At 47.5% G+C, this 25,070-nt stretch overlaps 1 protein-coding gene across 5 annotated transcripts in view; it reads right to left on the bottom strand.

The window, feature by feature from the left end:
- The window catches only part of RECK (reversion inducing cysteine rich protein with kazal motifs), a 150,645-nt gene that overhangs the window by 3,106 nt on the left and 122,469 nt on the right, over positions 1–25,070 (bottom strand). For all 5 annotated transcript variants that reach the window (XM_025179693.2, XM_075921582.1, XM_025179697.2 and 2 more), the window contains 2 exons: positions 24,854–24,927; positions 13,476–13,631 (listed from right to left, as the gene is read on the bottom strand). In XM_025179693.2, coding sequence (XP_025035478.2) covers positions 13,476–13,631; positions 24,854–24,927 — 230 coding nt within the window. The remainder of the gene's footprint in view (positions 1–13,475; positions 13,632–24,853; positions 24,928–25,070) is intronic.

Raw genomic sequence — 25,070 nt, 5'->3', positions numbered from 1 at the left:
CGGAAATCGTGGACCTCATCCTTGACCTCCGCACTAGGCACAGGAAAGTGGCCGTCTAGGGCAGGAGAGCTGCCAGCCTGGCCACCCAGGAGCAGGTGTGCATGAAAATCAAGGTGGTCCACTGAGACCCCCGACACTGAGCCCTGAGCTTAAAATGGCCGTCCTGGGTCAGACCAAAGGTCCATCTAGCCCAGTAGCCTGTCTGCCGACAGTGGCCAACCCTAGGGACCCTGGAGAGGATGGACCGAAGACAGTGACCAAGCCATTTGTCTCGTGCCATCCCTCTCCAGCCTTCCACAAACCTTGGGCAGGGACACCACTCCTACCCCCTGGCTAATAGCACTCCATGGACCCAACCTCCATGACTTGATCTCACTTCCCTTTAAACTCTGTTCTAGTTGTAGCCTTCACAGCCTCCTGCAGCAAGGAGTTCCACAGGTTGACTATTTGCTTTGGGAAGAACAACTTTCTCTTACTAGTTTCAAGCCTGCTACCCATTCCTTTCCTTTGGTGTCCTCTAGTCCTTCTTTATGGGAACTAATGAAGAACTTTTCTTGATGCATCCTCTCCACCCCACTCATGCTTTTATAGACCTCTATCATATCCCCCCCGTCTCCTCTTTTCTAAACTGAAAAGTCCCAGTCTCTTTAGCCTCTCTTCATATGGGACCTCTTCCAAACCTCTGATCATTTTAGTTGCTCTCCCCTCTCCCAGCCTCTCTCTTCCTCTCTCCCACCTCCTTTTCCCAGTATCCCCGAGTTTTGTTCAATAAAGAGAGATTCTATTTTTGACCACACGTTTTCTTTATTTTGTACATCAGGAAGGGGGGCTAGGGAAGGAGGTGGAAGTAAGTGGAAGGAGGTGAGGGAGGAATGGGGTACGAGCCCCCAATGGGGAGGACTGGGCTGGCTCTGCGGGCTTCTGGGGGTGGAAGCTCTCCTGCAGCCCCCCAATTGCCCCCTCTCCCCAGATGGCAGCCTGCGGCAAGTGCAGCCGGGCTGATGGCCGAGTGCTGTGATGTGCCCAGTGTGGGTACTCCGGGCAATCCAAGCCAGGACTGCTTTGCAAGCGGGGCACCCCTGAGAACTGTCTGTCTGGGATGGGGGTCGGGTCCCTTTAAGCACAGCCCTCGGCTAGCCTGAGGCAGCAGCTCCACGCTCTAAGTCCTCATCTGATGCCCGGCCGGCACTGCTTCCGGCCATCCTTAACCTTGGCTCAGGGTCCACTTAATGTGGACATGCTAGTTCGAATTAGCAAAACGCTAATTCGAACTAGTTTTTTAGTCTGGATCCGTTAGTTCGAATTAGCTTAGTTCGAATTAACTAATTCGAACTAAATTAGTTCGAATTAGCGCTGTAGTGTAGACGTACCCTTTTTCTTCAAGCAGTGTCCCTGAAGGTGCTCCACTTTAGATGATTTCAGCAGTGCCCATCAATGGAAGGAAAGGGCTTCAGATATAAGGTTGTGGCACATGATAATAGGGTAAGTCTAAATACTGCACCTGATGCTAAATACTGTTCTAATTCAGTGTTGTATGCACGTATGGGCTGAGGCCCCAGTTGCCACTTTATATATGTCTATAATAGAGACACTGTTAAGAAATACTATAAATACTGATACAGCTCTTGTGGAATATCTGTGGGTCCTTTTTGGGGGCTAACGATGCTGTTGATCACAGCACAAAAATCTATTTGGGCAACCTCTGTTTAGATATGGAGTCTCTTTTTGATCATTCTGTGATGGAGGTGAATAATTTCGGTGACTTGAAGAGTCTCTTGTTCTGTCTGTATAAAAGGCATCCAGGGTATGAAGGGTGGACTCCTGTCCATCCCCATGGGGTTTCAGATGGAAGGATGGGGAGGCAGGATTTTGGAATGGGTTGTCTTAGATAAGAACTTTGGATGAATTCTTAGAGTAATCTTATTTTTTAAGACTATTGTGTATGGTGTATGTCCCATGAGGGCCCCTAGCTCTTCCATCTGTGTGGCAGACATAATGGTGGTGAGGAAGAGAGGTGAAGAAGTGAGCATATTACTAGTGATTTGAATGGGGTTCTGGGGAGGTTCTGCCGCATTAGGTTAAGATCCCATGGTGGATATAGTGTTTGTATTTCAGGGTGAATGTTGACTCCTTTGAGAAAGCATTTGGTGACTGTATTAGTGAAAACTGAAAAATCATCCTGTTCTGGTGGAACACCGTGATGGCTGGGAGGTGTACCCTGACTGAGCTCATGGAGCGGTCTGATTTCTTAAGTTCTAGTACAGGGGTGGGCAAGCTTTTCTGGTGGGGGGGGCCACTCCAAGATTTTGGAAAGTGGTCTAGAGCCACACTTTTCTGTGGAGGAGATGCAAGATCTAGGTTGGAGTTTAGGTGTAGAAGGGTGCACGGGGTAAGGGAGTGGGGTGCAGGAGACTATGTGAGGTCTGAGAGGGAGTTTGGGTGAAGGAGGAGGTTGTGACCTGGGTCAGGGGATTGGGATGTAGGGTCAGGGAGGGAGTTTGGGTGCAGGAGAGGTTTCTTGCCTGGGGGAGGAGTTCTAGGAAGGGGTGCAAAGTCTGGGAGGGAATTGTGACCTAGGAGAAAGGGAAAAGGGGGTTTGGGTGGTGACTTGGGGCAGGGAAATGAGGTGCAGGGTCTGGGAGGGTGTTTTGAGTGCAGGGGAGGATTCTGGCCTAGGGGAGGGGTATAAGAGAAGATACAGAGTTGTGACCTGGGGCGGGGTCAGGGGGAAGGGGGCGCAGAGGGTTTGGATAGTGACATGGGGGAGGGAATTGGTGTGCAGCAGGGGCTGGAGTGCCAGAGGCAGGCTCTGGCTAGGAGATACTTACTTAAGTGTCTCCTGACCAGCAGCTCTGTAGCGCCCCCAACGCATGCTGGACTCCAGGCCTGCTGTAGCCCCAGACGACTCGAAACTGCAGGCTGTTCCCTCTATGTGGCTCTCAGCTCTGGGAGGGGGAAGAGACTTCCATTGCCCCCATCCCCAAGGTGAATCTCTCAAGCTCCTATTGGCTGTTTGTTTCAACCAATAGGAGCTGAGGATCGGGCTCCTCCCCCAGCCTGCAGAGCAGAGAGCCGCATAGACTGTGCTTTAAACCGTGGCAGCTATGTGCCTGAGGGTCCCAGCAAGGTGGTCCACTGGCCAGATCTGGTGGCTTGGTAGGCCAGATCCAGCCCCTAGGCTATATTTTGCCCAGCCCTGTTCTAGTATGTATTCTATGAGACCACTGTGATTTATTTATTTTGGCACTAGGCAGAGAATAATTTCCATGTGTGTAAATATTTATGATGGGGAGTTGGCCTGTGACTATTTAGTGCAGGTTGAACCTCTCTAGTCTGGCACTCTCTAGTCCGGAAACATCTGTAGTCCGGCATTATTTTAGTTAGCTGGATGGCCCACTTATCATGGGTGTGACCACGTTTCCTGTGGTTCCATAAAGTTAGTTTTGGCCACCCTCTTGGCTGAGTGGTCTTTGATAAGGAAGAAGCTCTGTCAGAGGCAGCACTTGGGGACCTTTGTCCATGGAAGGTCTGTTATTCAGGCTCAAACCCGGGCTGAAGAGACTTTTCTATCATAAGGTGTTTGAGTTGTAAATCTCCAGCATTCCTGGTTTGGGCTTTTAGACTGTGACAATGCAAACACTTTTGAGGGATGTGTGTTTCACATGGCAGCAAATACACTGCAAATACCTGTTTAAGGGTAATACTATAATATATATATTTTGTTTTGGTTTACTAATCAATATCCATCTTGGAAAGGTAAGAGGGAAGGTTGGGTTTCTAGCACAAAGTCGCTATGTGTCATCATTATTATGTGGCAAAGCACATTGTGATGGGATGTCCTTTTACAGATTCTTAAAAATATTTGGGGACTTTGTAACACACTGAGAGCTAGTCTCATCCTATCAAAAAAGATGGTTACTTACCTTTCGTAACCATTGTTCTTTGAGATGTGTTGCTCATGTCCACTGCAATATGAGTCTGCGCACACATGCGCCATATCCGGAAAGCTTTTACCCTAGCAGTATCTGTAGGGTTGGCTCTGATGCTTCCTGGCATGGTATCACTGTGGCAGTGTATATAAGGCACAGCCAACCACCAACCCTTGCAGTTCCTTCTTGTCAGATTGTTCTGACGGGAGGCGGCAGGATTTGGAATGGACATAAGCAACACACCTCAAAGAGCAACAGTTATGAAAGGTAAGTAGCCATCTTTTCTTCGAGTGATTGCTCATGTGCATTCCAATGGGTGACTTACCAGCAGTACCCATGGAGGAGGGATAAGAAGTCATTTACCGTATTTTCCGGCGTATAAGACGACTGGGCGTATAAGACGACCCCCTAATTTTCCAGTTAAAACATAGGTTTTGGCCTATACTCGCCGTATAAGACTACCCCCCCTTCTGAGGCAACACCATTTAATAACATCAGATTTGATTTAAATAATTTTAATTAAAATGGTTTTGACTTGCAGGTACTTAAAATCCTTCAAAATCCTCATCATGTTCATCCTCTGACATCATAAGTTCATCAATGACATCTTGTGGTACATTTGTAAGATAGTCATCATATGGATCTAATTCCGAATCAGATGGTGTGGCTTCAGCTTTGGCTTCCCCTTCATCTTGCCACAAGAAGTCGTCCTCCATACCATCCAAAGAATTTGATATGCCACACTTCTTGAAAGACTTGATTACTGTTTCTGCACCAATATCATTCCAGGCTTTTATGACAAAGTTACACAAAACATCCAATTGTGGCTGTGACAGGGCGCCTGCCCTGCACTGGCCCTTTAATACTCGGACTCCGGCCCTGAGCCGGGGCTAGCAGAGAGAAGGCCAGCGGGAGCTAATTAGGGCTAGAGAGGGCCCAGCTGGCAAAGATCCAGAGCTGCACGAATGGCTGGTAGAAGCCAGCTGAACCTATTAGGGCAGGGGAGAGCCCAGCTGGTAAAGATCCAGGAATGCATGCATGGCTGAGAGAAGCCAGCTGAACCCATTAGGGCGAGCAGGAGCACAGCTGGCTTGTGTGTATATATAGAGAAGCCCAGGTTGCTCAAGGGGGAGAGGCCAGTGAGGGGCTGGCTGTGGAGGAAGCAGGAGCTCCCAGGAGGGAGACCTGCTGGGACTAGCCAGCTAGAGCTGGGAGAAGGCCGGCTAAGGCTACCCCGTTGAGGGGCCAAAGGAAAGGCCCGGGCGTGGAGACAGGTGGCAGCCTGACTTAGGTAAGCAGGGCCACGGAGATAAGCCCAGATGCCTATGATGAGCAACCCATACAGACTGTATTCTGCCCTGAGATGGGCTATATGAAGACAGTCAGGGGGCACTGAGGCGCACGGGGTGCGGACCCCCTGACAGTGGCGCACGCATGTTTCCTCCTTTTGTGAATGACTTTTCGCCGCTAACCATCCACTCATTCCACTGTTCTCGAATGCGATCTTTAAATGACTTGTTTAGGCACACATCCAGTGGCTGTACCAATGATGTCAATCCTGCAGGAATAACTGCCGCATCTGTGTTTATTCTTGCCAGCCTTTTCTTTGTGCTGGTAGTTAAATGAGCCCTGAACATATCCCACACCAGTAGGCTACGTTCTTGACGAAGTCCACCTGGTCGCCGACTCCATACATTATCAAGCCATAGCTTTACCCCTTCTTCATCCATCCAGCCTTTTTCATTCACATGTACAAAAACTCCAACAGGGAACTTGATTTTCGGCATTGTTTTTCTTGTAAAAATAATCATTGGTCTTAGTTTGGCACCATCAGCTGTACATGCTAGTACCACTGTAAAACTGGACTTCTCATGTCCCGTTGTTTTAGTTAACACTGTTTTTGCACCTTTTGGATTAACAGTTTTATTTCCAACCATATCAAAATTCATAGGAGTTTCATCCATATTTCCGATCTGACTTAACGCATAGCCATGTTTCTTGCGCTGTTGTATTACATATCAATGGAAAAGACTTACTTTTTTGTCGAGATCTGCAGGTAATTTTTGTGTAATTTTGGTCTTTTGCCTCAGTACCAGATTATGCCTTTCCATGAACCTAGTACACCAGGATACAGTGGCCTTAAATCCTTTGCTGTGATCTGGGTTAGATTTGCCCCACTGAAGTGCAAACATACGTATTTTGTTTCGTGTCACTACATAACCATTTTGACGATGCTCATGCACCATGTCTGCTACGTGCTTTTCAAGTTCTGACCAATGTGGAGTGCCTCTTCTTAATGCACACTTACTACTTGGCATACTCTTTAATGCATCTTCATTTGCTTTCCAGTCTCGGACCATCTTTTCTGTTACTCCATATTGACTTGCAGCAGCACAGTTATTATGTTCCTTGGCAAACTTTACAACTTTCAGCTTGAAACTGGCTTCAAATTTCCTTCTTCTTGTTGGAGCTATGATGGGGTCTTTTCTACCACCCACTTACAGAACGTGGCTGTCCCCCCGCCGGGCGCCAGGGGGCGGTGGCCGTTCGCCCGCCAAGGGGCGGGGACACTTGCACGCCCGGGGGCGGCCCCCCCCACAGCCACGCGCCATGGGCCGGTGCCCCCTCCAAGCGCCGCGCGCCCGGGGCCGGCGCTCTCCCCGCCAAGCGCCGCGCGCCCGGGGCCGGCGCTCCCCAGCCAAGCGCCGCGCGCTCCCCCCCGCCGGCGCTCACCGTGCACCATGTGCCTGGGGCCAGCCCCAAGCACTGTCGGGGACCAGGTACGTTCTATGCCTGGCGTATAACACGACCCCCGATTTTTGGGAGATGTTTTTTAGTGTAAAAAGTCGTGCTATACGCCGGAAAATACGGTAATAGTCAAAGTGAGGACTGCTCTGCTGAACGCTACATCATCTTGGGTGTGCTGCATTATGGAATCGCTGCCCTGCAGATATCCTGGATTGGAACACTCTTGAGGAATGCCACTAAAGAGGCCTGGGCTCTGGTGGAGTGGGCAGTCAGCAGAAGGGGTTGTATCTTTGCTAAGTCATAACATGTCCTGATACAAGATGTGATCCAATGGGAGAGTTGCTGAGAGGAGATAGGGAGACTTTTCATCCCCTCTGTCAGTGCAATAAAGAGTTGTGGTGACTTCCTAAATAGTTTTGTTCCATCTCCATAAAATGTGAGGGTGCTCTGAACATCCAGGGAGTGCAGCACACGCTCCCTATCACTGGTGTGGGGCTTTGGGTAGAAAACAGGCAGGAATATAATCTGGTTGATATGAAAGGGGGAAGACGACTAGGTAAAAAAGCCAGGAGCTGTATTTTATCCTTATAAAAGACAATATATGGGGGTTCCAAAGTGAGAGCTCGGAGACCCTCCTGGCCTATATTACTGCCACCAAAAAAGCTACCTTCCATGACAAGTAGGAGGGGGGCAGGTGGTAAGAGGTTCAAAGGGCTGCCAAACTGTCTAGAAGCATGAGGGTTAGGTCGTACTGGGGAAGGGGTTGTCTGACTTGGGGGTACAGCCAGGTAAAGCCCTTTGAGAAAATGGGTAACTATAGGATCTATAGGAACTTTAGGAACTATACCAATCAACGCAGACCTCCTGTGTGGAAAGTGGAAATGGCCACCAGATGCATCCTTATCGAGTAGAGTGCGAGCCCTTGCTGCTTAAAATCCGTGAGATAGTTCACGATGACAGGGACAGGAGACCCCATGGCCCAGATCCCCTTTTGCTGGCAATATAAGGAAAAACATTTCCATTTGGCTAAATAGGTGGCCCTGGTAAATAGCTTCCTACTCCCCCAGAGAACCTCCCTAACAGGATTGAAGCAGCCCAACTCTGTGGGGTTTAACCATGAAGCATCCATGCTGAGAGATGGAGGGACTCCAGGTTGGGGTGACAGAGCCTGCTGTGGTCTTGAGTGATGAGATCTCACATAAGGGAAAGGTTATGGAAGTAGCCCCGGAGAAGCTTAGTAGTAGGGCAAATCAGTGCCGTCTGGACCATGCCAGAGCTATAAGGATGACTTAGGCCTGTCCTCCTTTATCTTGAGACAGACCCTGTGTATGAAGGGAAACGGAAAAGACATAACACATCCGGTTGACCACAAGAGGTGAAATGCATCTGACAGGGAGCCCAGGCCGCTGCCTGGGAAGGAGCAGAACATGACACAAACAGGTGTATTGGGGAACCCTCCCCCCAAAAAAGATGGGTAACAGAATGTCTAAGCAGAGAGAGCACCCATGAATGGTGAACAAGTGGCTGAGCTGGTCTACCAGCTTGATGCAAACCTCTCGGGAAGAACAAAGCTTGCAGGGTGATATCACTGGCAATACAAAATTCCCATAGCCCCAGAGCTTCCTGGCACAAAATATTGTGGTGGTGTTGCCTGTGAACACTTCCACGCACATGCCACTTAAGTGGTCCTAAAAGACCTCGCAAGCCAGTGAATGACAGTTTCTGCATGTCTATATGAAGGCCCAGATCTGCCTGGGACCACAGGCCTTGAGTCTGCAATTGGCCCAGGTGGCTGACCCTACCTAGAACAGATACATCTGCCACCAGGGACCATGAGGGGTTTGGCTTGGAGAGGAGTACTCCCACACAAACCACCTGGCACTGAAGCTACTACTTGAGCATCTGCAGGACCTGAGGGGGCAGAACAACCACCTTGTCCAGGGTGTCTTTGCCTGGTTTATAGACCTACACTAGCCAATCCTGAAGGGGCTGGACATGAAAGGTGGGAGTACTGTACTACATATGTGCATGCTGCAAGCACCTCCTGGCCATGGTCATGGGGAACTGTTGTGGGTTAAGGATGAGGGAACTGAGGGTCTGGAAGCGTGCTTCCAGGAGTGACGCTCTGACTGTTATGGAGTCCAGTAAGGCCCCTATGAACTCTCTGTGTTGTGTTGTAATCAGCGTGAATTCTGGAACACTGAGGGTAAGGCCCAGCCTTTGGAATGTGTCACACGATAGCATCACATGGCCTGTAGCCTTCTTGCAGGAGCCAGTACTGAAGAGCTAATTGTCTAGATAGGGGAACACCTGAATGTGGCATTTTGCACAAGAACACTGCCACTGTTGCCATACATTTCATAAAGACTCTGGGGGCAGCGAAGAAGCCAAAGGGCAATTCCCAGAACTTGTAATTTTGGTCCTAGACCACAAATTGTAGGAAATTTGTATGGAAGGGGATAATGGATATGTGGAAATATGTACTCTTCATGTCAAAATGTAGCCAGACACGAACCCTATCTTGTTCCCCCCACCCCAGAGAGCAAGAGAAGGCAGTCAGCCTTTGATGCCCTGGGAACGCAGGTGTGGTGCCTGTCCCTGACTCTGCCATAAACGGAAACCAGACAGTAAATGGGCTAGCTGACGACACAGGGTTTCCCGTCGCCCTGATGGCTAGTACCAGTAATTGACATGCCTGCACTGTCTCAGGAAAGGAATCTTCGCCCATCACATACCAGAGGAGCCCATTGTCTGCATCTTCCCAGGTGTGAATTATGCTTTGCACCCTTCGTGGGAAACTTGGTGTTCAAAGCCATTTTTCCTAATTGGCCACTTGAGACCAGGAAGAAGCCTACAGGACCCAAGGGGTATAAAAAGAGGTTCAGTAGCCCACCCCATTTGAGCTCCAATCATCTATACCTATTGGCAGGTATTGATTGTCTCCCGAGGTCTGTGGGACGCCCAACCTCGCCCTACTTCTTCCCGAGGGATTGAGAGAAAGATGCTGGCCACGCCAAGTCTGGAATGCAGGGGTGAGAATATATACCTGCTAGTTGTCTATTTTGCATTCATTTAATAAGAGCTCAGAGAACCAAAAGGGTTTCATGGTACCTGTAAGTGACTTAGTGTAATTTCTGTCCTGGTTTTTTTTGTAGTGTCTGTGTTATCTGCAACACAGTAGTAGCATTTAACAACTAAGTTTACTCTGTAACAATAAAATAGTAACTGTTTAAGCTTTAACCTGACTCCTTCAGTTGCTGTAACAGAACCAAGCACAATTTAAAAGAACTTCAGCCGGTCATTAGGGAAAGATATAGAGAGAGCTTGGGCGTTTGGATTTGTGTCACACCCAGGTGGCAGAATCCTCTGGGGCACCTTTCAGTCTTTCCCCAAGGCTGCCTGCTGCGAAGGAATTACGAATTCTAGCAGCTGAAATCTAAGGTGTAATAAGCTCTTCCTATAAAGTCGGGGCGTCTGAGAGCCTGTTGGCTGCCCTCTGCGATGGGACCCCGGTCCTAGCAGTAAAGTCACAGACGTTAAACTATTTTTCGGGGCGCCCTCCAGCCTCCTAGGCTGCCCACTGCAACGAGACTTTGTGTCTCAGCAGTTGAAGACTTGGGTGTAACACACACGCACACACTGCCCTGACCATCGGCTGACACAAGGGCAATGTACCAGTCCCCTAGATCTAATGGAGCCAGTCATAGATGCAAACCCCCAGTGGCATAAACCTTCCACCCAAAGAGGTCCAATTTTTAGGGCCTTGGACAGAGGCCCAGACTGACACTGGTGCTCTTTATGATTGGTTCATCTGCCAGAACACTTTGGTAGTTGTATTGATGGACTTAATAAGAGGCAGTGCCACTCCAGAAGGCCTCTCAGCTATGAGGATCCGAGTCCTCCACCACCTCCTCCACCTGCAACTAGAGGTTTTATGCCACCCTGCATAGGAGGTCCTGATGGGCCTTAAGGTCTATGACTAGGAGAAAGGTAGAGGACGTGTCCACCACAGCCTCATCTGGGAAGGAGGAAGAGGAAACCTCTGTACCCTCCATCTGAGGTCAAGACAAGAAGGTGACCTGCCTGAGGAATTCGTTCTGGTTGTACCAGTACTGGGGCAGGTGGCACCAGAGGACACTGCTCTGTCTCGTCTACTGGTGCCAGATCCACCATAACTGAAGGAGGGTTCCTGGGCACCAACACCACTGATGCCAGCCTCAACACTGAGTCTTTACTTCGGTGGTAGGCTGACAGGGTCCGAAAGGGCCAGTTCATGGGCATCTACCTCTGTGGAGCCAGAATTGCTGTTCCAATGCCTCCTGATGCTGGTGGTGAGAGTGGTACCAAGGAATGGTACCATGAACATGAGTGGTACTGGCTACTGGAGGATGACAACAACTCCAATTCCAAGCACTTGGTGCCAGTTCAGAGGGATGCTGAGCCCAACAGTGACGGAGAGCAGTTACCTGAGAGACACCGAGTTTCTAGTTAATGTGGCTGTTTTGCCCAGTGCTTTTGGGGTGGTTCACTATCAATAACTACATCAGTGCCACCATCGTCATCAGTGCCATTGGTATTGGTGCTATAGTGACCTGTGCCGCACTTGACGGCATCACATGCATTTATGTGCCAGAGAACAGAGCTGTATTCTTCAATGCTTGGGGTAGCAGGCCAAGCACTACCAGTGCCATTGGCTCCCTGGGTGTCACTAAGAGGCGCTGCAGATGAGGAAGTGCCCATCACAGGCGCCACTATCTGCAACACATGCGGAAGCTACTCTGGTGCCAATCCTGCGATACAGATCAGAAGTGTCCATGCAGCAGCAATGAATGGGCTATCATCTCTATGAGATCCCTTGCAGTCTCTCCTGGACAGTCTCTGCCTCGGGAGACTTTTACCACTGGGACTGATGGCAGTGTCAGAGCCAATGGTGTCACAGGTGGTGATGCCACATATGAGTGCCACTGCGCCAGGCCTGCCCCGCTTGTGCCATTATACCATGCCTTCACTAGTGACCTGCCCGTCTGCCTTTTTTCTCTTGGCTGGCACCAGGGACTGAGAGTGGTGCCGGGCGCTCAACCCCACGCTGTGGGGAGAGTGGTGCCTATGGCTTGAGTGATTCTTCCATGCCAGGTCATGTACCAATGCTGGAACATTTCTCACTTTTGGTGCTTAGGGTGGTTCTGGTGCCGAGGGCCACAGTGCCGCCTCCATTAAGAGGAGCTTAAGATGGGGGGATGAAAGTTCCTACAAATTGGGCACATGTCTGTTTTGTGCCCCTCAACCAGACACTTAAGGCAATCAGCATGAGGGTCACCTTGGGCATAAGCTTGCTGCAGCTTTCACAGGCTTTGAAGCCTTGGGAGTGTGGCATGCCCCGAGGCCGGGGCTGAAGTAGGGGGGAAAAACTATGCGCACCAACTAACTAACTAAATTATACAACTAACTAGAACTATGACACTAGGGTAGTCAAAACGCTTCCTAAGCAAGTGACTAAAACTGTTCAAACGACTGTCATAAGTGGTAAGAAGGAACTAAGAGAGTTGGGGGAGAGAGGAGGGAAATCAGCTGTGCCTTATATAAACTGCTGCAATGGTGACACGCCGGGGGTTCCACAGCCAACCCTATTGATACCACTAGGATAAAAGCTTTCCGGAGATCGTGCGCACACACGTATTAGAATGCACATGAGCAATCACTCGAAGAAGAACTGGGATAGTCCAGAAATTCAGGAGCAGATACTTAGGGTTCTACTCAAGTTAATGCAGCTATGACAATTTCCTGCAGCCGAGGACCCACTCCTTAGAGATGGACAACAGCCTAATGCGTATCTATGGTTAGCATCAAGACAGACAATAGTATCATCCATTTGTACATATTTAGATGCATTTTTAAGTAACAGACCAATGGCTCAATATTAAAGACTCACATTCCAAAGCACATTTATTAAATGCATGACACACATTCATCTAAATTTTTTTCTTTGTGATATTTTAAATGAAAATTCTTTTGTATTTTACTCAGTTGCTCTATCTGCTATGAGATATAATTCACAGAAGGCTAAACGGAATTTTATATTATTTTACTGAATTTTTAAACAAACATTAAAATACCACAAAAGCAACATGGAACAGAGTGAAGTTTGTAGTATTTTATTTTCCATTTGCTGTAGTCTACTATGTGCTCCAGCATACTCTGCTAGCATCCACACCTACTGCTGAGTGAAATTTTTCAAACTTTTTTTGCTGAAAAATTTGCATTTGGATCAACTGAAACACTGCATGAATTCATGTCACATTTGCCAAATTGCTTTTCAGCCATAAAAGATTTTTTTCCCCAAAAGTCAAAATGAAACAATTTTTAATTCAAAACTACTGTTTTAAAAATGGCTTCAATTTTATTAAAAAAACAAAGAAAATCTCAAAAAGAAACATTTTGCTAGAGCTGAAACTATTTTTTAATTCAGTACCAACCAAAATGTTGCTTATTCAGACAGAGATATACACAATTTCTTCTTCATTCAGAAACTCTTACAAAAACAGTAAGAGTGACAAACACATCCAACTTTATCCTTATAATAGAAACTCTTGAGCACAAACCACTAAAGAATTCTCAGAATGGTCATCATTCAGTACAAAACAATGAGACTCAATTCCATTCTATTCTTGGAACTTTCATTGTATTTTTTCAAGTGTAAGACGAAAGTAGAAGGAAATGGTACATAGCACAGACTAAATATGACAACTTGTATTGACATACAATGGAACGGTATTGACTAAATAAAATAATAAATTCTACCTGCAATGGTTTGGGGTTTTGATCAACAGGTATGATGAGTATCACAATTTCAGATTCTATGCTTAAGTATCCGAACACATCGCATTGTGGCACTGAAACATGTAGACGGATTTTTTGAAGTATTTCCAGTACAGTTATTGGCTTTTTATTGGTTACCTGCAAAAAGATAGAGAACTTTACTATGCATGCAAAATTAAATGAAATTAGATTTGTCCTCTTCAGAGATGTAAACAAGGTAATGTCATACTAGAAAACTTGTTTGAACATATTCCATTTTAAACCAAATAATTAAACCTAGTCTGTATAAACAACAAATAAATCTTAAGCAAAGGGAAGGAGAGCACACTTATCTTCCAGTAGTGGTGGTTCTTCAAGATGGCTGTCCATATATATTTTGCTCTTGGGGCACTTGTGCCTCAAGTGTTTGTGATCAGAATCTTCTGGCTTCACTGTCCACTGAGCCTATGTATGCACCTTACCTTACTTAGTGACCTTATGCTCCTGTACTGAGGGCATAAAGGATGGTACAAGCCAACCACTATTCATTTTCTTCAACGATGTTGCAGTGGAGAAGAAGGGCAGGTCATAGAATACATATGGACAGCAAATGCCAAAGAATTGTACATATTAAAGAAACAGCTGAAGCAAGTCTATGTGCCACTGCAGTCTCAGCCAGCATGGAACAATCAAGATTATCCTCCTTCTATGCCCTGACACACATAATTCACTACCTTCTAAATTAATGGAAAAGGAGGGAAAATACAAATGGGCCCTTTCCTAGTGCAATAGGAAAGCATCCAATATGGACTGACCTTACCCACTCTTGAACAGAAAAGATAATACTTTTAATTAAACCTGGTTGCAGTCAGGCCAATCCCAACACAAGAAAATCTCTTGTACCACTTGATACTTCAGGGATCGCTCATGCACAAGAGAACTGTGTCTGATAGGTGAATATGCCAATATATTGCTCTCCCCTGCCAGATGCATGGTACCTGGATAGATACTGTGAAGAATATGCCAGTCCCATGGATTGACTACCTCAGCATACGAGGCAAAAGAGATGGTTACTCTCCTTGTGCAGTAACTGAGATTCTTTAAGATGGTTGTCCCTGTGGCTGCTCCACTTTAGGTATTCTGACACCCTGTGCTTATAACTGGAGATCTGTAGTAGCAGTGCCCAACTGGGTCATGCACATGCCACAGCTACCTCACACCGTTCTCAGTGGTTACTTAGTGGTGTGTAACCAACTGTTCCCCTGCTTCTTCACTAGGACTGTGTCTAGACTACATCCCTCTTTTGATAGAGGGATGTAAGTTAGACACTTTGAAATTGCAAACAAAGCAGGGATTTAAATAACCCGTGTTTCATTTGCACAATCACGTAATGGCCCTCTTTTGAAAAAGTGCCATTTCAAAAGAAAAACCACGGTCTAGATGTGGTTCTTTCGAAAATGGCAGGCTTTTTCAAAAGATCCTGTACTCCTCAAAAAAATGAGGTTTACAGGATCTTTCGAAAAAGCCTGCCGTTTTCAAAAGAACTGCATCTAGACCGTGGTTTTACTTTCAAAATGGCACTTTTGAAAGAGCGCCATTATGTGATTGTGCAAATGAAGCGTGGCATATTTAAATCCCTGCTTTGTTTACAATTTAAAAGTGTCTAATTTACATCCCTCCGTCAAAAGAGGGATGTAATCCAGACACAGCCTAGGTCACAGAATTGGCATGAAACTCTGAAGTAGAGAGGAGGAGAGAGGGTAGTGAATCTCATTGGGAGAGCAAATAGCGACTCTGTCTACCTTGTCATGGAAGGAGGCAATGGCAGTGTTTGAGTGCCATTGTTGTCTCAGCTAAGATGGAACAATCAGGATTATCCTGATTATCCCAAAGTCATTACAGGCAGTCCCCGGGTTACGTACAAGATAGGGACTGTAGGTTTGTTCTTAAGTTGAATTTGTATGTAAGTCGGAACTGGTACATATTGTAGGGGAAACTCTAGCCAAACATTTCTCCAGAGCTCAGTTTTATTCTCCCACACCTCAGTTCCCTCAGTCCTTTATTCTCAAGCTGAGGTGTCTGCTGAGAAAAGCCGCTCCGCGTCTCCCTGGTCTGCTGGGTGGGGCGCTAGCTTCGCGTCTCCCTGGTCTGCTGAGGGGAAGCAGCTAGTGCGGGGTTGCCTCACCCCGTTTGTAAGTAGGGATCTGATGTAAGTCGGATCCATGTAACCCGGGGACTGCCTGTATATCTGTGTATTCTGATTGAGCTTGTGGATAAGTAACAGTCAGCATGGACTAGTCAAGAAGGGGAAGTTACTCACCAGGTGTAGTAACGATCGTTCTTCGAGATGTGTCCCCGTGGGTGCTCCACTCTAGGTGTCGGGCTCGTCCCGGCGCCGCTGATCGGAGGCTTTTCGTAGCCGTAACTGGCCGGACCGCGCATGCGCGGCAGGCTTCGCGCGGTTTCTTCAGTCACGCGGTCCGGCCCCCCCGCCAGTTCCTGTCACCGTCCGGAATCTGCAATGAAACAAAAACAGACCCGGAGCGGGGAGGAGGGCGGGACGTGGAGCACCCACGGGGACACATCTCGAAGAACGATCGTTACTACACCTGGTGAGTAACTTCCCCTTCTTCTTCGAGTGGTCCCCGTGGGTGCTCCACTCTAGGTGAGTACCAAGCAGTAACCCCCATGCGCACCGGGTCAGTGTTCCTCCGTAGAGGCTAGAACTGCGGACGCTACTGCTGCGTCCGAGGACCAACGTCGCACAACAGCATAATGATGAACAAAGGAGGTGCTAGAGGACCAGGTGGCTGCTCGGCAGATGTCGCTGAGAGGCACACCTCTAGCAAATGCAGTGGAGGTGGCCATTGCCCTAGTGGAATGCGCAGCAGGCTGAGAAGCGAGAGGTTTTCCCTTCAGTGAATGACAGGTTGTAATGCAAGCGGTAATCAACCTAGCTATGCGTTGACTGGAAAGAGGGTTGCCTTTAGAGCGCTGTGCTATGGACACAAGTAGTCTGTCCGTGCGTCTCCATGAGCGTGTTCTGTCTATATAAAACGCGAGTGCTCGTCGCACATCGAGCATGTGCAGCAAAGTTTCTGACGAAGAAGCATGCGGTCTAGGGTAGAAGGCAGTTAAAACTATGGGTTCATTAATATGAAAGGAAGTGTTGACGTTGGGGATGAACGCTGGGTGTAGACGTAAGGTCACTGTGGTCTTTGAAAAGGAAGTGTAGGGTGGACTCGCCATCAACGCCCCTAACTCGCTCACTCTTCGTGCGGAAGTGATAGCCAATAGGAATACTACTTTCATCGATAACATTCGAAGTGGTATTGATGCCAACGGTTCGAAGGGGGGATGCATAATTGCCCGTAGGACCAAATCGAGGTTCCAGGTTGGTGGAGGGGGCCTGTGGGGCGGATGCAGGTTCACTAGGCCTTTTAGAAACCTTTTAGTAATTTGGTGGGAAAAAATCGAAGTACCCTGCAGAGGTTCATGAAAGGCACTGATCGCTGCTAAATGAACTCTCAATGTAGCCATGGCCAGACCCAAGTCATGGAGGTGGAGGATATAGTCCAGGATGTGTTGTAGAGGGGAAGTAATAGGTTGTACGTTTATAGCTTGACACCATTGCTGGAACCTGTGCCATTTTGCCAGGTAAGATCTCCGAGTAGAAGTCTTTCTGCTACTCATAAGAATTGTTTTAACTCGCTGTGAACAAAGGTGCTCGTCTTGTCTGAGCCAGCTATGAACCACGCTGTGAGGTGAAGCGACTCGAGTCTGGGATGCAAGAGGGCTCCCTTCTGCTGGGACAACAAGTCTGGGTGAAGGGGGAGTGTCCACGGTGGGCGTATCGACAGCCTGTGCAACAGCGGGTACCACGGCTGTCTCGGCCATGCCGGAGCTATTAAGATGACCGTCGCTCGCTCGAGCATTATCTTCTCGAGAGCTCGCGGTATTAGGACCGTCGGGGGAAACGCGTAGAGGAGGGGTCCCGTCCAAGTCATTAGGAGAGCATCGCCCAGAGACCCTCTTCCGATCCCCCCTCTGGAACAGAACTGGGGACACTTGGCATTCTGCGTCGTGGCAAACAGGTCTAGTTTCGGAGTTCCCCATTTGCGAAAGATGTGTCGAAGAACGTCTGCCCTCATTTCCCACTCGTGATCTACTGGGAATTGTCTGCTTAACGAGTCCGCAATAACATTGCTGATGCCAGGTAAGTACGATGCCATGATGGTTACATCGTTCCTTATGCACCAGTTCCACAACCGTACTGCCTCCGCACAAAGGGAACGAGATTTGGCACCCCCTTGCCGGTTTATGTAGTACATCGCCGCTACATTGTCTGTGAGTATCCTGACCGCGGCATGCCTTATGCGTGGAAGAAAATGCTTGCATGCCAGGAAAATGGCCCGCAACTCTAGGAGATTGATGTGGTATGTGCTCTCTATGGTGGACCATTTGCCCTGAACGCGGTCGCTGTCCATGTGCGCTCCCCAGCCTAGGAGAGATGCATCTGTTGTTATGAGCATAGAAGGCTGAGGACGACGGAACGGAACTCCGGAGAGGAGCGTCTCCGTGCGTTTCCACCAGCGTAGAGAGTCGTGAACGTTAGGCGGTGGAATAACTGCCTTGCGGATGCTGTCTTTCTGAGGCAAGTATACCTTCCGTAACCAGTGCTGAAGGTCCCTGAAGTGGAGTCTGGCGTGAGGAACCACGAAAGTGGTGGAAGCCATGTGGCCCAGGAGGCGGAGGCATGTATGCACAGACACGGTCGGAGCGATATCCAGGACTCTTATCAGATTCTGTATGGCCTGAAATCTGTCTAAAGGTAAGTATGCCCTTTCCGTGACCGAGTCTAGTACTGCGCCTATGAACTTTATAGTTTGCGTCGGGACAGTGGTCGACTTCTGCTCGTTTAATATCAGGCCGAGCGAATCGAACGTGTTTCTGGCCAACGAAACCATTTGTACGGTCTCCTGGTGCGTTGGGGCCTTTATGAGGCAGTCGTCCAAGTAGGGGAATATAAGGACGTGCTGCCGTCGTAGGTATGCTGCAACTACCGCCAGCGTTTTCGAGAAGACTCTGGGAGCTGCCGCGAGACCGAAGGGAAGAACTCTGTATTGGAAATGGTCGTTGAGCATTGCAAAGCGTAGAAAGCGTCTGTGTGCCGGGTGAATTGTAATGTGAAAATATGCGTCCTGCAAGTTGAGGGCCGCAAACCAATCGCCGCGAGTCAGAGACGGAATCATTGTTGCTAATGTCACCATCTTGAAACGCATTTTTCTCAGATAACGATTGAGAAGTCGCAAGTCGAGAATCGGTCTCCATCCTCCTGACTTCTTTTCTGTCAGAAAGTAACGGGAATAAAACCCTTTCCCCCAGAACTCTTTCGGGACTCTTTCTATGGCTCCTATGGCGAGCAAGCGTAGGACCTCCTGTCGCAAAAGAGTTTCGTGAGAGGGGTCCCTGAAAAGGGACGGGGTTGGTGGGTGGGAAGGGGGAATTGAAGTAAAGGGAATGGTGAAACCCGATTTCACTATGTCCAATACCCATTTGTCGGTGGTTATCGCGGCCCAACGATGATAATAGGGCCGAAGACGATGATGGAAGATGGGAGAGGTATTGGTAGTAATTGCGGTCGCGATTGGTACGATTGCGCCCTCGACAGACCCGTCAAACCTGTTGTTTGGTCTGCGGATGATTGTTCGCCCTGGAAGGTTGCGGGCGCCGGCGTTGTGGCCTCTGTTTGGATCGGGTGTGGTCAAACGGGCGGGGTTGTTGCCTCTGAAATTGGAAATCGTATCGCCTCTGGTATGGGAAGAATCTTCGACGGCGGAACGGTGGGACGTACATGCCCAGCATACGAAGGGTCATCCGGGAGTCCTTCCCGGTGTGAAGTAGTTCGTCCGTTTTGTCCGCAAACAATTTTAATTTGTCGAACGGGAGGTCTTCAACTTTCGCCTGAAGGTCTCTCGGAGCACCCGCCGCCGCCAGCCATGAAGCTCTACGCATGGATATCGCGGTGGCTATTGATCTCGCAGCCGTGTCCGCAACATCCATGGCTATCTGGAGACTGGCACGAGAGCAAGCGTATCCTTCCTGCACCACCGCGCGCAGAATGGCTTTATCCTCCTCGGAGGCATTCTGGGCCAGACCCGATAGCTTGGCTATGTTGTCAAACCCATGATTGGACAGTAGCGCTGCATAATTGGCAATGCGAAGAAGAAGGGTAGAGGATGAGTAGACCTTTCTACCAAATATGTCCAATTTCTTCGCTTCTTTCTCCGCTGTCGCATTCCTCGCCTGCGGGTTCTTAGCTCGATTCAGGGCTGCGTCCACTATCAATGAGTTCGGTTGGGGATGAGTAAAAAGAAACTCTAAGCCCTTAGAAGGTACAAAATATCTCTTCTCTACCCGTTTAGATGTGGGCGGGACAGAGGCTGGGGTGTGCCATATCTCTGAGGCTGGTTCAAGGATCGCCTCGTCAATCGGGAGCGCTGCTCTGGACTGTTGTTTGGGATGCAGGTTTTTAAGCAATTTGTAGTGCTTCATCTGAACGTCAGTCGCATGAACGTTCTGCGTGTCAGCTACCCGCTTAAACAGATCTTGGAACTCTCGACTGTCGTCCGGGGGTGAATCGTTCCCTTGAAACACCGCTTCGTCCGGAGAGGATGAGGCCACGTCCTGTGGAGATATCGCGTGTGAGGGGGCATCCTCATCTGAAATCTGGCCCTCCTCGGGATCCGATATCTGAGGAGGCGGCGAGGGAGCAGCCGCCCGAATTTTTGGGGTTTGAACCGAGCGTTGCGGGGAACCCACTGGTGACTGGTGCTCGTGCTGCGAGGTACGGCAGCGACAGGAATGAGGTGACCGAGACCTTGAGTAGGCATATGGGGAATAGTCCGGCTCTCGACGATGATAAGAGTAATCGGGAGACGGTCTCCTAGATGAATAGGGAACGCTGTACCTGCTTCCATATGACCTCGAAGGTGAGCGGGATGGTGAGCGAGATATAGGAGATCGCATCCCGAAGTGTGGAATGGGATGTCTGTAAACATGCGTGTAGTGCGGCCTCGAGTAGTGGTATGGAGAACGCGAGGCGTGATAGTACCGCGATTCCCTTGGCACATGATATCGCGGGGGGGAGGGAGACGGTGCCGGCGAGAACTTTGGAGATGGCGAAGGAGACGATCTTCGAGGAAGCGACTTTCTTTGAGCCTTCGTCGGTACCGGACCTTTATCAGGAGAGCGTCTGGAGACGCGATCGTCATCGTCTGAGAGTAGTATAGGAGAATGCGGTACCGACACTGATGGGGAGGGAAGCTGACTCTCCAGTGCCTTAGGGGAAACCGGGGTACTACGGACCGCCGGTTCCGTGACCCCTTTCTTAAGCGCATGCGGTGCCGCCCCCGACACCGAGGCATGGCTGTCGCTCGGCACCGCGTCAGGTGCCGCAGGCGTTAGGCGCGCCGGTGCCGTCTGGTTTGTCGGTGCCGATGGTTGAGCCGGTGCCGACTGCGGCGCCGTGGTATGTTTCCGCACCGGTGGTGCCGAGGTCTTATGGTCGGCCGGGTCTATAGGGTGCCGTTCTCGACTCATCGGTGCCGATTGCTGCCTGGTAGAGCTGGCGACAGTGGACGGTGCCGGCGCTGAAGACGACCGCCCCACTGATTTTCCTCTGTCTCGCTTGTGTTTCGCGGGTTTATACCCCACTCCAGAGGTACCCGGTTGGTCACCCTCGCTGATTCTAGATCGAGGGACCGCGGCCAGAGAGCGCGCTGGGGAGACTCGCTTAGATTTCTTTTGAGTCGACCCCATGCATGGTGGAGACGTCTTCTCAAGAGTTCGGGAAGACTCCCGTTGAGGCGCTTCAGAGGGCTGTAAAGCCTTATCAAACAAGATAAGCTTCAGCCTCATGTCTCTGTCTTTACGTGCCCTGGCCGTTAACTTCGAGCAATGGGCACATTTTCCCGGCACATGGGACTCTCCCAAGCAGCGTATGCACGCGTCGTGGCCATCTGACGCTGGCATGGGGTCCTTGCATCGAACACATTTCTTAAACCCCGGAGAGCCGGGCATGATATAGATATATATATATATATATATATATATATATATATATATATATATTCTTACAACAATAACGAATAATAGAGAAAAAACCGTAACTAACTATCTACTGAACTTCGAATTTTTTTTTTTTTTTTTTTAAACGAACAAACGACTAACTAACTAACTAATTAACAATAAACTGTGGAAAACTTGTAATAATTTTAACGTTTATCTCTTAAGGATCTGTCTCTGAGGAGAGAATCTGAAGTCCGTCAGCAACCTAGGACGGTTGAAAGGAACTGGCGGGGGGGCCGGACCGCGTGACTGAAGAAACCGCGCGAAGCCTGCCGCGCATGCGCGGTCCGGCCAGTTACGGCTACGAAAAGCCTCCGATCAGCGGCGCCGGGACGAGCCCGACACCTAGAGTGGAGCACCCACGGGGACCACTCGAAGAAGAACAAATGGTGTCAAACCAAACTGACAGCTTTCTTTGACAGGAAAACAAGCATTGTGGATAAGGAGGAAACAGTAAACATGGTATAGCTATACTTTACTAAGGCATTTAATACAGTCTTGCATGACCTTCTTGTTAACAAACTAGGGAAATTCAACCTAGATGGAGCTACTATAAGGTGGGTGCCTAACTGATTGGATAACCATTCACAAAGAGTAATAAATGGTTTACAGTCATGCTGGAAGGGGAAGAGTGGAGTTCTGTAGAGATCAGTTCTGGAACCAGTTCTAATCAATATCATCATTAATGATTTAGATAATGGCACAGAGAGTGCTCTTACAAAATTTGCTGATAATACCAACCTGGGAGGGGGTGCATGTGCTTTGGAGGACAGGATTGTAATTCAAATTGATATGGGCAAACTGGAGAAATGGTCTGAGGTAAATAGGATGAAGTTTAATAAGGATAAATGCAAAGTGCTCCACTTAGGAAGGAACAATCAGTTTCACACATACAAAATGGGAAATGACTGCTGAAGAAGGAGTAATGCAGAAATGGATCTAGGGGTCATAATGGACCACAGCTTAAATATGAGTCAACAGGGTTATGCTGTAGCCAACAACAACAACAAAAAGCAAACATCATTCTGGGATGTATTAGCAGGATTGCTGTTGTCTCCGTATGGTGAATCTCAGGAATCTTCTGAGAGACTGATAAATCGTAATATGAAAACAAGCATCTTGCATCTTGGAAGTGGAAGGCTGAGAACCAATATCCTATCTCTGCTGCCAGAATTACTGTGGTTATGTTGGTTAGAGTCACCATTCTGAAACACTGTGTTCTCACAAATTTGTTGAATTTTCCTAAAAACTGGGCTTTTCTCCAGCACCGCTGTCTTGTTGTAGTAGCACTGCTGTAGTATTTCAATATAGACACTAATTACAGTGATGGGAGGGACTCTCCTATCAGTGCAGCTAACCCACTTCTCCAGAAGGCTGCTGGGGTTAAATTTAGGGATAAATTAAAGTTAAATAACAGTACAGAACACTGAGAGCCAGGACAGGTAGTTGTAAACAAACTTTGAGACTGTGTGAAACTTGGCTACATCCATGATAAGTGGACATCTGGTTACCTAAAATCAGGCCAAACCACAGATATTGCCAGACTAGAGAGGTTCAACTTGTAGTTAAAACCAATTTAATGTTCCAATGTAGACCAAGCCTCTGTGATGAATAGACCATAAGTTCAAAGAATAAATTAGTGAAAGTGTTCTCTCTCCTTTTAAAAAAAATAACAGGCAAACTAACAGTTAATTAATGAATCACTCACTACAACAGAGAAGCAAGCAGAAATTGCAAAGATTCACTCTCACTGCCACCGGCGATAAAACGGTACTGACAGATGGTGGAGCCCACTGCAATCTTTTATGCCTCAAGTGGTCTTGGTGGGTTCAAGGAAGGAGCAGTGGCACAAAGGCATCTCACATGAAGCCATGGCCCCAAGCGACACTGCTGGCCATAACAATTCAATGTCATATGCACAGGCACAAGTGCACCAGACCTGAATCAATGTGGACAATGACTCAAAGAGCAACTAGCATTTCATGATCTCCTTTAGGGTCAAATTTTGAATTAACATTATTCGATAGTTTCATTAAGCCATTTTGTAATTATTCTTCTTCAACACAGTGAGTACAACATATTGAAGCAAATTGTTTAGAAAGGGACGGTTTGAATAGTGCAGACACTCCAGAAAAGTATTGAGAAACTGTACCCTGTATATGAACACTCACAGGAAGAAACTGTACATTTGGAAATAATTAATATAGCTTCTATATAATTATCTAAATATTGATAAGATGTTTCAATTGTTTTGGGGGAGTTATTCTGTTTCATCTGTTGGTTGTCTTTTTAAAAAATGAGAAACATGGTGTTGACAGGAAAAAAAAATCCCTTTTTTGATACCAGATTACATTGTTATATCTATTGCTAATGATATGTGGCACTGAAAAAGTTATTTATGATATCACATGCTGTGCCAGTGAGGGAACGTAGTCTATACACTTCATTAGGGAAGCTACACCTTAAGTGCTGGGTTAAGTTCTGGACGCTCAACTGCAGAAAAATTATTGCCAAACTGGAGGTTAGAGAAAGAATCAAAGGGAGGGAAGGAGGAAGTCTTACTTACGTGGAAGTTAAAAAGAGTTAACTAAGAATAGTTTGGCTAAACTATGATGAAAAAGTTTATGATTATCTACAAGTATCAGAAGAGTGTAAACAATCAAAGTTAGATAATTTTATCAGGAGAGGTAACAGGAAGAGATTAAATTAAGCGGAAAAAAATACCAGAGTAAGGGTACCTACAGAGAGATATATTAACCCAGTAGAATAGTCCTTTCCAGGGCAGTAGTTGGAAAATATTAATACTGCATCAAATTCTCAAAGCTATAAAGGAACAATCCCTTCACTGGTACAGAACAAACATGATGTTCTTATATGATTTTTCTTCTCTAATTTAAGTAGTTTAAGAGGCTGTAATCTTACATTATAAAGCTATTGTAAAAAACTGTACAAAGTACATGATAGTATTTATTTGGATCATCTCTCTTCTGTTCTCAATTACAATTCAATTCTTATACCTTAATATCAATGACTAAAAGGGATCGTAAAATTGTAAAGATGATAAAAAGCACACCAAATACTTCCTATTTATGATAAGGAATCAGTTTCTAAATATTTTAAACTTTTTATAAGAAAATAATTTGGCATTTTTGGTAGTTCAAACTACAATTTTTAAAAAATAACTGAATATCACAAACTGCCCTTCAAAAAATTTCAACCATTTTATTTGAGAACGGGCTACAGTCCTTTACCTTAGCAAAAGTGTCCAACTTGTCTTTATCATATAAGACTCTCAGCATGCCAGCACAGAGTGGGCAGCAGGCTCCTGCATGACACAAACAAAACCAGACTGCACTTTGCAGTTTTAGTCAGATCTTTTAAATCAAATGCAGGTCCAAATTAAATTATACACACAGCAACAAAACTCCCAAACCAATGATTCCTTTATGAAAATAAGCCTTCCCATTC

The sequence above is a fragment of the Pelodiscus sinensis genome, chromosome 2, assembly GCF_049634645.1.
Source record: "Pelodiscus sinensis isolate JC-2024 chromosome 2, ASM4963464v1, whole genome shotgun sequence".
In the NCBI taxonomy this organism is placed as follows: domain Eukaryota; kingdom Metazoa; phylum Chordata; order Testudines; family Trionychidae; genus Pelodiscus; species Pelodiscus sinensis.
This window is presented reverse-complemented; position numbering and strand designations above follow the sequence as displayed.